Source organism: Xiphophorus hellerii, chromosome 19 (genome assembly GCF_003331165.1).
Source record: "Xiphophorus hellerii strain 12219 chromosome 19, Xiphophorus_hellerii-4.1, whole genome shotgun sequence".
In the NCBI taxonomy this organism is placed as follows: domain Eukaryota; kingdom Metazoa; phylum Chordata; class Actinopteri; order Cyprinodontiformes; family Poeciliidae; genus Xiphophorus; species Xiphophorus hellerii.
In genome coordinates this window covers 5,384,034-5,398,858 of record NC_045690.1, presented here as the reverse complement: position 1 = coordinate 5,398,858, position 14,825 = coordinate 5,384,034, and the positions used below count along the sequence as shown (strand labels likewise).

Genomic DNA, 14,825 nt, shown 5'->3' with positions numbered 1-14,825 from the left:
GAAAGCTTGGAATCAGGCCATTCAGACTGAAATGAAAAAGTTAGATATGGATTTAAAAAGAGGAGAAAACAGATTTTGGTCTCATTTGGGTGCTGTATGAACTGAAAGGAGGCTGCATAAAAATGTCATCCACCATTACGCTGAAAAGACAAAAGTAATTGGTTTTGCTCCAAAAATAAAGGTTGTAGAGCGCTCAATTAGCCTCAATAAAGCTAAAAATAAGAGTATGCAAGAAACAACACTGTGGTTATAAACTCAGATCTAAAGGAATAAATGGTTTCCTTTTGAAACAGGACACAAAGAATCAATCAGGCTCATCCCTAATGCTGCTGCCAGAGTCCTGACCAACACTAGTGGGTCAGATCAGGCCACAAACACCCATTAAATCGCTGCACTGGCTTCTTGTTTTATCAAAAATATATAACGGATGATATACTGTAGATATTTCACATTTGAGAGTTTTAACCAAACATTGATCATTAACAAAACTTAGTTTCTATGCTTTTCAGTGCTGAAACCTGAGATGTTCAGAAAGTGTTGACTCCTCCAAATAAAGACAAAAAACCCCCAATACTGTTTAGCTTTCCAACAATATTTCTGGTCAAAAAGGTTCCATCAAGCATTGCCACCCAAACAAAACACAATTCAAATCCTAAGCAATTATATGGCCACAAAGCATAAAACTCACAAAAACAACACATGTACAGTTTAGCATCTCTGCTAACTTTACCACGTCAAGCTAACCGCATGAGAAAGGTGGAGGCTAGCCTGCTGACCGACCCACAAAAACTGGAACGATAGGAGCCAAAGAACAGCAGGACAAAAACTCCAAGTCATACAGCATGTTTAAACTTTGCTGTTTTGTGGTGAAGATTCAGAGTCAGACTCTAAATCGAGATCTATTTCAGCTTTTCCACTATGACTCTGCTGTAGTTCCGCAAAGGAATCACAAAAAGCTGCTTGTTTTCATAAAAAATGAGAGGATTTTAGACATTTTAAGTTTTATTTTTGTGTTTTGATGAGTAATATATTCCATATAGGTGTACAATAATAAAAATAACAATAGAAAACTTATGTTGTATGGTCTTATTTGAATTAGAAAAAGAACAAACTAAAAATTAGAACAACAATACGTCTACTCATAGATTTTATGAACAGATTCTCCATTAAGTGTTAATGGTCAAATGCCATACATAGAGCCAAAATGTTTCCACATTGCATGTTTTCTTTTGTTCCTTGTAGAAATAGCTACCATCTCTGCAGACAACACACACCCTGGACACAAACTGTTCAGATTTTTACCTTTGTGTTGGAACTACAGAGTGAAAACCAGCAGTTACAGAGACAGTTTCTTCCCCCAGGTTGTCTCTCTGATCAACACGATGAACATTACCTGCATACTCTGATACTTAACAGGAAAACTAAATTAAAACAACAAAAAAATCTACCTTTTGTTTTTTCTTTATAACTAAAAATACATGCACACACTGGTATCCTTTAATTTAGAAACCAAAGTCACAATCTGAAACTGAAAAGTGCCATTTAGGATGGAAATAGTTTAGAAATGAACCAAAACTGCAGGAGATCCATGGATATAAACCTCTAAATATTAAAAACACAAAATCTTACCCAGTATTTTGGTCTAGTTTCTACTGTAAATTTCTTAGCACACTTAAAATAAGATAAAACTCATAAGTGAAATAATCTGCCAATAAAACTAGGACTTTTCCATAAATATTATTGGCTTACAATAAGCTCCCATGTCTTACTTGTAAGATAGTTTTCTTTTATTTCAAGCGTACTAAAGTATTTGCACCAAAAATACTTTGTAAGATTTTGTGTTTTTGCAGTGAGGTGATTCAACTTGCGTCCGATCCGAATTAAAACGAACCAAATGTACATTTGGATCATTAATATTCTTGGTTTAGACAGACAGAAGCTCTCGGAGTGAACTTGCTGGAGTGGAGTGACATTTTCAGCGATCATGAGCCGGAGGATCAGCCGAGGCTCTGCCCACCGATCAGGCGACAAACCTGCGGAGGAAACCCTCCGGACCGGTCCGAAAGTTGGACCCGAACTGACAAATACTGACGGATTGTCGTTGTTTATAACAATTCTTATTATTCCAGCTGTCTGGACGCTCGATGGTCGCTCCTGTCCTGCTCGACACTTTCAGTTTTACTGATAAAGAGTTGTTGTTGTTGTTGTTGACTTACCGCTTCGCAGCCCCGGAACACGCAGGAAAAGAGCGGATTGATCCTTTAACAATAAACCCACGATCGGTTCCAGGGGGAAGGGGGGACGGAGATGCGTCAGGTGTAAGAGCTCCCCACAAACGAAGGAGGAAAACCGAGCCGAGGGCGACTCATGTTGAGCTGAGCTGAGCTGAAGCAGGCTGTTTCATTCCCTTCACCCGCTCCAAACTCCACGCTGCGAGGAATGGGGGGAAAAATACCAATAAATCCACCCGTGACGCTTCAAGCTGCAGCAGATGAGTTTAGAAAGCAGCCGAGGCCCTGAACGCAGATCCCGCAAACTCCGGCTGACTTTGGCATGTTTTACATAACAGCATCATCCGCTTTTTATGTTGACGCATCACGAAGCGACAACATGGAGCTCCTTAAAGGGCCACGCCGCAGCGCAGAGGCACACGGCCCCCGTCCCCCAGCAGCAGCAGCAGCGGCCCCGCTGGGCTGACAGATGGCTCCTGCACACATTATTACGTCTTTAAGAGCCTTTTATTCTGACACTGGAGGTAAGTGTGACAGCAGAGGCAGCAGGAACCTCTGCAGCGCCCGGGAGGGCTTCAGAAAACTAAACTTTGACTCATCTGGTCATTAAAAAGTTTATTTATTTCAATAATTTATCTCAAAATGTCACATTTACTGGAAAATGGAAATTCATAATCCAGTTTTTCATAACCTTAGAGCGAGATTTATCACAACATTTTATGGTAAAAGTAGGAATACAAACTATTATTATTTACGTAGGTTGTAGTAATTATGTTTCAACAACTTATTTGTGGATATACTGTATGTATTATATTTTAGATTTACTTATTGCAATTTGTATTGGTGTTACTTATTTTTTTCTCAAGAGGTTATCCCTGAAACAAATAAATACGTATTCCACTAATGTAAAAAATAATAATAATTTTGCAATTGCAATATTTCCATTAACAAAGAAACGCAATTAAAATAAAACAGGTGTTTCATTTTTTAATCAAGTTATTAAAAAATATGCTTCTTTGCCGTCATCCTCCTACCACTTCCTGTTTCGTCTTCTTCGTGGTTTACGCCAGTGGCCCGGTTGTTGATCACGTGACTCCTCTGAAGCATATAAAGTGTTTCCATTGCAGTTTTGAAATAAACCAATTTCCATATGGCCAAAACAACAACAACAACAAACAGTGGACAGTTTTAGGTTGTTTTTTTAACAGCCTTCAATAAATTGTTGACACATTTATTGTGTCAACAATGATTTAAAATCTTATCATGTGGAATTTATCGAGATAAATGATAAATAGTCAAGATATAATGAAAAATGGAAATTCAGAAACTCTATTTTTCAGAAAGTCTGAATATTAAATAACACAAATATTGGATGATTTCTCAATATTTTCTCGTAACTTTTATGCCCCAAACAATAATAATGCTGTTTTCTTATGACCTAGAACATATGTTTTAAAAAGTTTGTATTATGTGTGGGTAAATAGTTTTTTATTCTTTTTTTAGTCTCTTCATTGCGATAACAGGTTGCATTGTGATCTGTAGATGTTTATCAAGCAGAGAGGAAACAGGAAGTGACATCAGAACTTAAAACCATTTAAATACCTGTTTAGTCAGAGACAACCGTTCCTACAAAGTGCAACATTTAAAGCAACACTTTGACAATATGAGAGGATCAGTGGTTGAAAATGACAAAGTAAATGATGCAGAAATAAAACCAAAGCCAAAATGAACAAAATCAACTTCTTTTTCTATATAGAAATATATTTTAAAATACGTGAACGGACGATTTTGAAACACAAGAAGCTGCATCCTTGTCATGACAAGAAAACATTACATTTTAGGAGAGTTTGATGATTTTATAGATTTTTTAGAGGGCTCAGCTGCAACACAACCCCCTCCAGACTTATTGAAACCCCTGGTGAAAAGACCCTTAAATCAATAAATCAATACTTTTTTTTGGGTCTAGCTTTAATGTAAACATCCTATTTCATTTGAAATAAGAAAAACTAACTAACAGCAGTAACAAGGTATTCCTTTAGTGATCATTTGTATCAAAGTTTGCATCTGCAGCTTAAAAATACTTCTAACATCAAAATCTCAGCTCTTTCTGATTATTTTTGATTAACAGATCAATAATTTGATAGCAAAAGATTCTTAATAAAAGTTTTTTTAAACATAATTTCAATCAGGTGAAGCTAAAACTGCAACTTGAGGAGTTAACAGATTTACAGACATTTTTCTTTTCATCTGAATTGTAAATGTTTACATTTTTTGCTTAATTACTGCTCTGAATGTGACGTTTCAGAAAATAGGTTTTTCAAGAATTTCTATGCTCCAGTTAATTAAATTAATTGACGATTATTTTAAAAAATCGATTAATCTGATTAATTGTTTCAGCTGTAGTTTATACTACAGAAGTCCTGAACACGAAATTCATGACAGGCAGGAAGTCTAAGGCTGCGTTCACACCGAAAGTGACCCAATCCAGATTTTTTTGTCTTAATGCGACCTTTATCCGACCTTCTTTTCATGAAGGTCTGAACAAGACGGCCCGCATTTCTTCCGAATGCGACCCAGGCCACTTGGATATCCGATATGTATCCGATCGTTTCTAATGGGACCTGAATCCTAACGGCCAGGTCCTGAACGTCATCGATACTCGACAAACGTCACTATTCTGCGTCCCGATACGCGCAAGCGGGAAGGAAAACAACAACGGCTGCGGTCGGACATCAACTTCGAAATCGTAAGCTATGCTCCACCGTTAGCATCCATGTTTACTTTCGCAAACTCAAAGCGCTTCTTTTCTGATGGCAGTTGGCGAAACAGTGACCAGGCTCTCTATGTGTGACGTTATTGCGCCCTCTACTGCGCATGAGAGACGTTCTCATGTCATTTGCAGTTCACGTAGAGGTCGCATATAGTTGTAAGTGTGAACTACCGCGGCAAAAAAAATCCCGATTTGACAAAATTTTTTTTTAAAAATCGGAATTGGGTCACTTCAGGCTGCAGTGTAAACGCAGCCCATTACGTCATGTCTCCATGTTAAAGCTGCTGATGTTACCGTTTGCAGCTTGGAATCGTTTTAAGCTGCATGAAAACACAGCAGAAAAACCATCAATCATTTTAACTCGCTCTGCCAGCTGCAACTTTTCAGTGATTTTACCATCTGAACCTCATTTGTTGGGTTTCCAGCCTGAAACTGAGTTTCCATGTATTATTCAAATGTGCTGGGATGGTTCCACCATTGTCTGGACTGCTGTCTCCTCTCTTGTCTGCAAACAAGAGGCTGAGTGTTCAGCACTCACTGAGGCGTCATGAGCACATTTTTATTAGGTTTTGTTTCCAATGCAGAGAGGCTTCTGTGTTTCAGAGTCAGCCTTTCCTTTAATCAGAACCAAAACTTCACTCTTTCATTTCTGGGGTTAGAATTAAAGATGAAGGCGGAGTTAAACTTTCAGTTTCCGTCACAGAAAACTGAGCGGTGCCAAAAAACAGCTGATGGATAGAAACTACTTTAATGCTTGTTTAAAACTACAGAGTCTTTTAATGTGTTTTATTATTATTACCATTATCAGGCGAATCTCAAGAACAAATATATTTTCCCGTTCCACTCCACCACATTCACTTAGCAGTTATGATTGACTTTTATGTGCGTGTAATTTAGGCTTTAGCCCATAAAACAATCCAGTATCAACACTCGGGTCAAAACGTATTTGGAATCAAATAAAACTTGGTAACTGCATTTTACACTGCAAAAACACTAAATCTTACCGAGTATTTTTGTCTAGTACTTAGTACACTTGAAACAAGATAAAACTAAATTAAAAGTATATTATCAGTAAGATATACAAGTTTGTTTTACATGCTATTAGTTCCACTGGCTGATTATTTCACTTATAACAAGACATTTTCCCTAAATTGTAAGTGAAATAATCTAAATAACATCCAAATGGGAAGAAAATGGTAACAGATTTTTTTTATAGCTTATGATTCTTTACTTTCAAATTTCATTTTAAAAACTATTACTCTGCAAAAACAAACTCTTACCAAGTATTTTCTGGTGCAAATATCTCAGTTAAAACTCAAAACTCCTCAATTAGAGATTATTCTACTCACTAATAAAACAATGGTTTGGTTAAATAGTAGTTTACCCATCAGATCGAAGATTTTAACCATATGGTGCTACATCTATCAGTCCCTGCAGTGTTTGGTGCTAATGCATAATTGAGAGTTTATTGCAAATTTCCCACAATAGTGACAAACATTGTGTTTATGCAATGCTACCTCCCACCTGCAGGTGGCAGTATGTCTTACTTCTGCTACTCTGCTGCCTCAGACTTGATGTCAAAATTTCACTCTTAGCGTCATATTTAAGCGCAAATATCTTTCTTACAAAATTAATCATTTTGATTGTTCATAATATCCTGAAGGGACTGATCAATATTATTTAATTTTAAGAGATGCTTATTGACAGCTATTTGTTAATATTTTAACAGTTTGTAAATGAATCAATATTTCCAGGCACAGTCATCATCTTAAATTGAATCTGTGTTGCAGCGTTACACAGACAAATGTTAGAAACTTATTGATTTATTGCAAACCTGGTATAGTTCATACACTTCTACATAATGACACCTACAATCAAGAAGAGACAAAATCTTCACAGAAAAAAAAGTTAAATATGTTTAACAGTGTTTTGTTTACAGAAAAATATTCAATAACAGAATCAGCTTAGGGAAAACCTTCGATAATCTATTAAAGATGATTTTATCCAAATTGTTTTGAGTAAGAGTTTAAGCTTGAAATGTGGGAATCTGTTCATTACATTATTATCTCCCTCCAGCTAACAGGCAGCTAGCATAGCAAAACTTCAAGGCCGCTCGGCGAGGATCAATATGTAATTTGTTCATTTATCAGCTTATCGTCTGAATGGAAACAACAACAACTCATCCAGTAAGGTCCTGGGCGTGAGAAACGATGCAAGCAACAAACCGAGCGACTGCTGCGTCTATCTGAACATGGAGTTGAAGGCTCGGCCGATGATGATCCGGCGGACTTCGCTGGTTCCCGCCCCGATTTCGTACAGCTTCGCGTCTCGCAGGAATCTCCCCATCGGATAGTCGTTGATGTAGCCGTTCCCGCCTGAGGGAACCAAACCAGACAACTTATTCAGAAAAAACACAAAACACTGCAAAAACACAAACTTACCAAGTAGATTTTAGTGAAAATGTCTTTGTTTTATCTAATTTAAAGTGTACCAACTTAAAAATAACTTTTCAGCAAGATATAGATGCTTAATTTAATTAAATAATTCCTTAATATTGATGAAAAAATACTTGTTAGACACTAAGATTACTCTGCCTTTAAAATATGCGGGAAAACCCAGGTGACAATGCAAAATATGTGCATCAACACTCCAAAAACAAAATCCTACCACGTATTTTTGGTCTAGTTTTTAGTGCAAATTCCTTATTACCCTTGAAATAAGACAAAATTAACTTACAAGTAACTTTTTAGCAAAATATAGGAGCTTAATTTAAGTAAATAATTCCTTAATATTGATGAAAAAGTAGCTTATAACAGTAGAAAAATGTCCTGCCAATGAAACTAGAACTTTTTCACTCACCTAAACACTGAATGCCATCCAAGGCAACCTGAGTGGCATTCTCGGCGCAGTACAGAATCACTCCAGCACAATCCTGGAAAAAAAGACACAAACCACATTTTTACCACATGTTACAGATTAAATTATGTAAAAAACACAAACTCAGCATCACAGAATGGATTACAGGTTGGTTAACAAGGAGAAAATAAAAATATTCAGGTCTTTAACACGAGAAATAAACAAAAATCTGACTTGAATGCTGAACAGGTTCCTTGTAAGCATATGTTTTAAGTATATGTAGACAGCTAAAAAGATTTTTTAAACAAGAAAACGGATTAAAGAATGCTAAATTTCCGACCTTTGCACTGAAATGCCCTTTGTCACAAGCTCTGGCGACGTTGTAGAGGTACTGCCGACAGGAGCTCAGTCTGGTGTACATGTCGGCCATCTTGCCCTGCATCAGCTGTGGAAAAAGTTTCAATTTTACCAGATTAAGATCTGTTAACTGGCGAGAGCTTTGTTCATGTGAAAATCAGCAGTCAGACCTGAAAGTGTCCAATCTTCTGCCCAAATGCTTCTCTCACATGTAAGTAGGGGATCGCAGCATCCAGAACGGACTGCATTATGCTGAAAAACAAGATTTAGCACCAACATGTAGCTCCCTTTATGTTTGTTTTTACAACTTCACAGCAGAGTTTCAACAAGATTTAACAGAATCTCTAACAATCACATTTAATTTTAATCTCAAATCCTTAAAATGAGACCAAGATTAATACACAAGCATATCATGCTAGCTTTCTTTTTGCTAACTTCTTCCCTTCACATTGTTCTTTAAATATCTCCTGACTTTTAATGTAGCTATTGTTAGCTTGAAGAATAAAATCTGTTATTTAAGAACCTTACCCAACAGGTCCAGCAGCCAACACCAGCCTCTCCATGTCTAAGCCGCTCATCATCACATAAACTCCTTTATTCAGCGAACCCAGAATGTTCTTCTCTGCCAAACAGGACAAATTCACAGAAAAACAATCAGCCTGAGTACCAACACTGCCAAAACATAAAATATTAAAGTTGTTTAGGTCTAGTTTATAGTGCAAAGACTTAAAATAAGACAAAAGTATCTTACAAGTAGCTCTTTAGCAACATAACAGAGTTTATTCCTTAATATCAATGAAAAAGTACTGAGATTATTTCACTTATATCCACATTTTCCCCACATTATAGGTTAAATAATCAGCCAGTGGAACTACAACTTTTTCATCAATATTCAAAAATTACTTGTAAATTAGCAGTTTTTGCTCAACTTGTACTATAAACTAGAGAAAAATACTTGGTAAGATTTTGTATTTTTGCAGCATAAACAAACAAATTTGATTGTTTTAACTTAGATTCAAGCTAAACACAGAAACAAATTGAGCCTTTGGGAGAAAAATACCATAAATTCAGATCAAAATGACTTTTTTTGTAATATGTTATCAATGGTTCAGCCTTACAGTGATTTAAAGGTGAAATAAAATCTTTCAAAACTTTTCATACCTGGGATTTTACAATCTTCAAAGATCAGTTCGCAGGTGCTGGATCCCCTCATTCCCAGTTTGTCGAGTTTCTGCGCAGTGGAAAATCCTGGCATTCCCTTCAGGAGGGGAAAATAAAACATTTACTGATATTTTCAGGCTATCTTCCATCAGCAGAGCTGACCCACAGACAGGAAAAGAAGAGTCGGATTCACCTTTTCCACAATAAAAGCCGTGATTCCCTTCTGATGCGCCTCCGGGTCGGTCTTGGCGTACACGATGACGACATCGGCATCCGGCCCGTTGGTGATCCAGAACTTGTTGCCGTTTAGAACGTAATAGTCACCTGGAGAAAAACAAAATGCAGAAAGCAGGAAACGCAGAGGATCAAAAACAGAACCGATACCGCCGATGTTTTGTTTAAAACTGCACAGAAAAGAAGAAATAAAAGCAGCTCTGAGTTTTTTTTTACACTTCTGTGAAAACCAAAACATTTAAAGTTTCTGCTTTGATTTCTGACAAACACAAAGAGAACCGATTATATTACTGTCCTCTGCTCAATGCTTCATATTGATCTATAAACTCATTATTCTTTTCCATCGGCTTTCATGAACAGATTCCTTTTTTAAATGGTAAGTTTGGCCTTTTTATGATATATTTCTGATTTTAACACCGTATATAGACATTTGGAGAATAAATAAAAAAAATAATAAATTACAAAACAAACACCAAAAATAAATCAAAGCACACAAAAAAGCCCAGCAATAAGTAGGTGGATAAAAAGCAGATAATTAAAAAATAAACAAACTTTAATCTAATACTAGATCTTTTCCAACAGTTTTTAAAATAAGAATCTTACAACAAATGCAGCTTTTTTAATTTCTATGAAACATAAAATACCAAACAAAGTAATAATTCAGAGCACTTAAATGCATTTCAAATTAATTTTCGTTTAAAATCAATTTCAAGTTTAAACAGTAATAAAAGTGCCATTATTTTGATGAGTGTCTGTAAAAAAACAAAATAGTGATAGATAAACTTGTAAAATTTACATGTTAAACTAACACGGTATTGTGATAGAGAGTTAGTTTAAAGTAAAAAAGAAACAACTAAAAATGAATAGACACTTTTTTAAAAGAAAATGGTAGAAAAATTAACTTTCGTCATTAATACCGGGACCTGGAAAATGGAAAAAAGTGAATTGTTCTAAACTTTTAGTTTTTCTGTTCATTATTTTTTTTCTCACATTTTCTGTCTTTGTAGAAGACAAAATAGCAAAACCTGTACAAATAACCAGAGGAAAGCAGACATGTTGATTCTAGAACAGTGTGGACCAAATAATTCAAAAAGGAAATTTAACAAGAAGATCTGAGAGATTATTTTGAACAAAAAGGTTCAAATGTAAGAAATTTGTCAGAGGACAAATGACTAACTGTGTTCACAACTTGGCCTTCTTTCTCCTGAAAGCTCGTTTCCTTATCAGAGCTCTTCAGTGACATGATGAGTATGAAATCGCATCGACGTAAAAACAGACGCCACAGTTTGGTTTTTAAAACTCCTCCTGCTCAGATTTACAACTCTATAAATGTAGCTGGAAACTTTTTCTAAGTTATTTTTAAAAGCTTGACACCAGCGGGAACTTTGTCATTAATAATCCATGACTTCCAGTTTCCCAGGGGTTTAAATATGATGCGACACAGAGATTAAAATCATGTTTAAAACAACTAGACTTCTGAAACATACGGAAAAAAATTCTGGAAAAAATAGGGCCAGTGATAAAAACAAAAAAATTCTGACTTTTGATCTCAGAAGATAAAAGTCAGAACTCTGAGAAAAGAACAGAATTGTGAAATAAAAGTGAGAATTTGGAGGGGGAAAACAATTCAAAATTCAGACAAGAAAAAAAATCTGAATGAATTTAATACTTTTTAAAGATGTGCAGATGCGCATCTTTAAAACTAAAAGTACAAATAGAAGCCATACAAGAGTTTTCTGAGAACCGTTTCTGTAGAAAATTGGAAAGGAAAATGAAGACGACAATGAAAAAAACAATTAAAAAATAACAGTGTTCTCCATACTTGCCAAGAAGATGTCAATTAGTTTAACTTTGTTATGCTTTCACATAAATTTCATTTCTAACTTTTGCATTTATAACTACTTTATACTACCTTTCTTAACAGCTTTGAGTTTCATGGAGACGACGTCGGATCCAGCGTTAGGTTCGCTCATGGCCAGCGCTCCAACGTGTTCACCTGTCAGCAACTACCAAAAACAAAATAAGATAGAAAAAAAAAATCTACTTCATGCTGTAAAATGCTAATTTTCCTATTTCACACAGTGCAGTCCTGACCTTTGGCATGTACTTCTCCTTCTGCTTCGGGTTGGCGTGACGCACCATCTGGTTGACACAGAGATTGGAGTGGGCGCCATAACTGAGAGCGATGGCTGCCGACACCCGAGACATTTCCTCCATGACGATGACGTGGTCCAGGTAGCCCAGTCCCGTTCCCCCGTCTTCCACTGGCCGGAGAAAACGCAGGGCGAAGGTAAGAGAGGTCGAGATAAAGACTAAAACTAACACACGGTGATGGGGAACGTATTGTTGATTCTATGTTGGATTGTGTTTGATATGATGTAAAGCACTTTGAAATGAATTGCTGCTGAAATGTGCTTTACAAATAAAATTTGATTGACTGATTGATTGATTTGCTCCCTGACAGATTTATTCAGTCACACTTAAATGTTTCAGATTGAGGAATTAATTTGCAAATAATGGTTTATTAGATTAAATTTAGTACCAATTGATTAAAAAAGTCCAATTACTCTTTTAGTGTTTAGTTTGGCTGCCATCCAGCAGAGGGCGCCACTTGCCATTCCTAAGCAGAGTTGATACAGAAACAAAGATGGCGGGGATGTGCCAGAACGGTCCAAACAGAGTTAGGTTTGACTTATTTCAAGTTTACTGAGGTATTTGCACAAGAAATTAGACCAAAAATATGACAGGTAAGATTTTGTGTTTTTGAAGTGTATATTTTATGCTGTTCAACACTGGAACAAGAGCTAATAAAAAAGTTCCACTAGATGTGAGACAGTCTTTGTGTTTTTTTGTGGTTGTGATCTTTTAAATCTAGCATGGAGGCCATCTTTTCCTTAATTTAATCATGAACTTTGACCTTAAATAAGACAAGTGAGGCCTTCAGAGCTTTAGATGTTGGTCTGGATTATTCTGTATATTGGAGTAATGTTGGTAGGTTGGCCAAATCTGAAAAGTTTCATCACTGTTCCATGTTTTCTCCATTTGAAATGAAAATACTTACACAGCACTGCATGGTTCAAGCAAGAAAATGTAACTGTAAAAAACAAACAACAAACAAACAAAAATAACACTTTTGTTTCATATTATACCTGGAGCAGTAATGCCCAGCAGTCCCATCTCCCCCATTGCTTTCCAGTAATCCTGGTTTAAAAACAACAACATTCCTCTCATTACCCAGAGTTAATTTTTACTGGACGTATCCTCAATAAACATACAAATGGTTTGGTATTAATCATGTTTAATTAAACACTAATGCATGAGTTATATATAAGGAAATCATTCAACTCACCCGCATTCCTGGGAACTCATTTTTCTTGTCAATCTCATCAGCATAAGGTGCAAGTTTCTCTGCACAGAATTTACGAACTGTGTGCCTAAGCTGTGGAAAAAAAATAACAACAACAAAATAAAAATCAGAGATGCATAATATTAATATCGTCAACATAATATCTACTTGGACAAAATTTTTGGTAGACCATTATAATAAAAATGTTCTGAAAAGTCTAAACTTCTCACTCCTTTTCGAAAGGGTACTGTAGCTAAAATGATTGGTTCTCATGTTGTAAAACATTATTTTTGTGTATGTATTTAAATGTATATATGTACAGATATGGACAATAAATCAATAACATGCATCACATAACACGTGATCAATATGAATAGTTATATCTGATAGAATATTCAATAAATTCACTGAATTCAACCCAACAACCTGCTGGGTAACAGTTTTAAGTTCAAGTGTTCTTTACAAAATTCAAGATTATTGGTATTTGAGAGAATGAACTTGCGTTATTATTCCATTATCAACATATTACTTGAAAATGTTCTCCAAACAACAACATGACAGATTCCGTCATAACTTCAAGGACACCAAACCTGATGGTTTAAGCTTCCTGATTAAAGACAAAATGCGTCTGGATTCCAGAGGACAATAATCGATTAAAAGTGACCCGAAGAAGGAACTGTGATGAACTGGAAAAAGGCTCATGGGAGGTTTCATCTGGTGGATGCAGCCCAATGCAACAGATGATGTGGTGGAGAGGCAACAGGACACAATACATTGTTTTTTATACAAGAAGCATGTTCTGAAAAACACGTCAGATCCATATTATAACTTCTAGTACCTAACAGGATCATCACCAATCCAATGGACCCAATAGAGTCAGCAAAGAGGAAATTAACCCACTAACAACCAGGTGGTCATAATGTTATGCTGGTACTAAATTACGAGGAAGAACCTTTTATCCAATCAAATAGCCTCCATGAGACCCGCCTCCTCCTCTATTTGTCGGTTCTTATATAAAATATCAGTGAAACTGCTGCAGAAAGCTGAATAATAACATACTAATTTATGAATCTGATAGTTTACAAACCTTTACTGTCGCAGTAAATCAGCTTTAAATCAAAACGTTAAGCCATAAAAAACTGATTGTTGCAGGAATTTTGTGTTTTTATGTTTACGGAAGTGTTTAGACATAACTTACCGGAATCAATAAACATTAATATTTATGTTTTGTTTATGTATTCCCTGCCAGTTAGCTAATGTTATGTCATGACGCCATGTCAGTTACGACCTTTCACCGACATCTTCTGAGTGGAAAACATCTCTCAAGTTTGGTGCTCAATGCAGTCAGTTTCCACATGATTATTGTTGATTTTTTTCTTTTTAACGGTTGTTGCTCCTGTCTGCACCCCGAGTTAACCTGTGACCCTAGCAGCAGCTAGCTAACCTGTATCTGCTCCTCCGTGAGTCCGTTCACCACGTCATCCACCTGGATAGCAGCACCGGAACATCCCCTCCGCGCCGCAGTGGGGACGGATAACCTGGAGCCGAGGCGGAAAGCGTTTCTGACCGCAAACATGACGCTGCTGGCGGGAGAAAACAAAAAGCTGGGCTTCAGATGTGTTGGTGGGACTGTCCTTTTATCCCAGGACAAAGAAGAGGTCTCACTCCGATATTAATTCGGCGGAAAGACGAGGTCTCACTCTGACAGAATTCCACAGTACCGTTAGCGTCGAAGCATCCACCATTTTGTGTGTGGCAAGCTCCCAGTGAAACCAACAAATTTGCTTGGAAGCTTTATTTTTCAATGAAAGAAAGTTTACGATCAACTAATATTAATCAATTTTTTTTGCATGAATAAGATATATTACAT

At 36.4% G+C, this 14,825-nt stretch overlaps 2 protein-coding genes across 2 annotated transcripts in view; both read right to left on the bottom strand.

The window, feature by feature from the left end:
* The window catches only part of bahd1 (bromo adjacent homology domain containing 1), a 32,815-nt gene extending 30,058 nt beyond the window's left edge, over positions 1 to 2,757 (bottom strand). The window contains exon 1 of the mRNA XM_032547640.1: positions 2,217 to 2,757. The gene's annotated coding sequence lies outside the window, so the exon portion shown is untranslated. The remainder of the gene's footprint in view (positions 1 to 2,216) is intronic.
* Positions 2,758 to 6,769: 4,012 nt separating this feature from the next.
* On the bottom strand, positions 6,770 to 14,715 carry ivd (isovaleryl-CoA dehydrogenase). Its single transcript, XM_032546870.1, has 12 exons — positions 14,400 to 14,715; positions 12,959 to 13,048; positions 12,759 to 12,810; positions 11,704 to 11,873; positions 11,522 to 11,615; positions 9,569 to 9,699; positions 9,376 to 9,472; positions 8,743 to 8,836; positions 8,385 to 8,466; positions 8,198 to 8,302; positions 7,861 to 7,933; positions 6,770 to 7,376 (listed from the first exon to the last, which is right to left on the bottom strand). The coding sequence occupies exons 1-12, from the start codon at positions 14,529 to 14,531 to the stop codon at positions 7,243 to 7,245; spliced, it is 1,254 nt and encodes a 417-aa protein (XP_032402761.1). The 5' UTR covers positions 14,532 to 14,715; the 3' UTR covers positions 6,770 to 7,242.
* Positions 14,716 to 14,825: the final 110 nt, after the last annotated feature.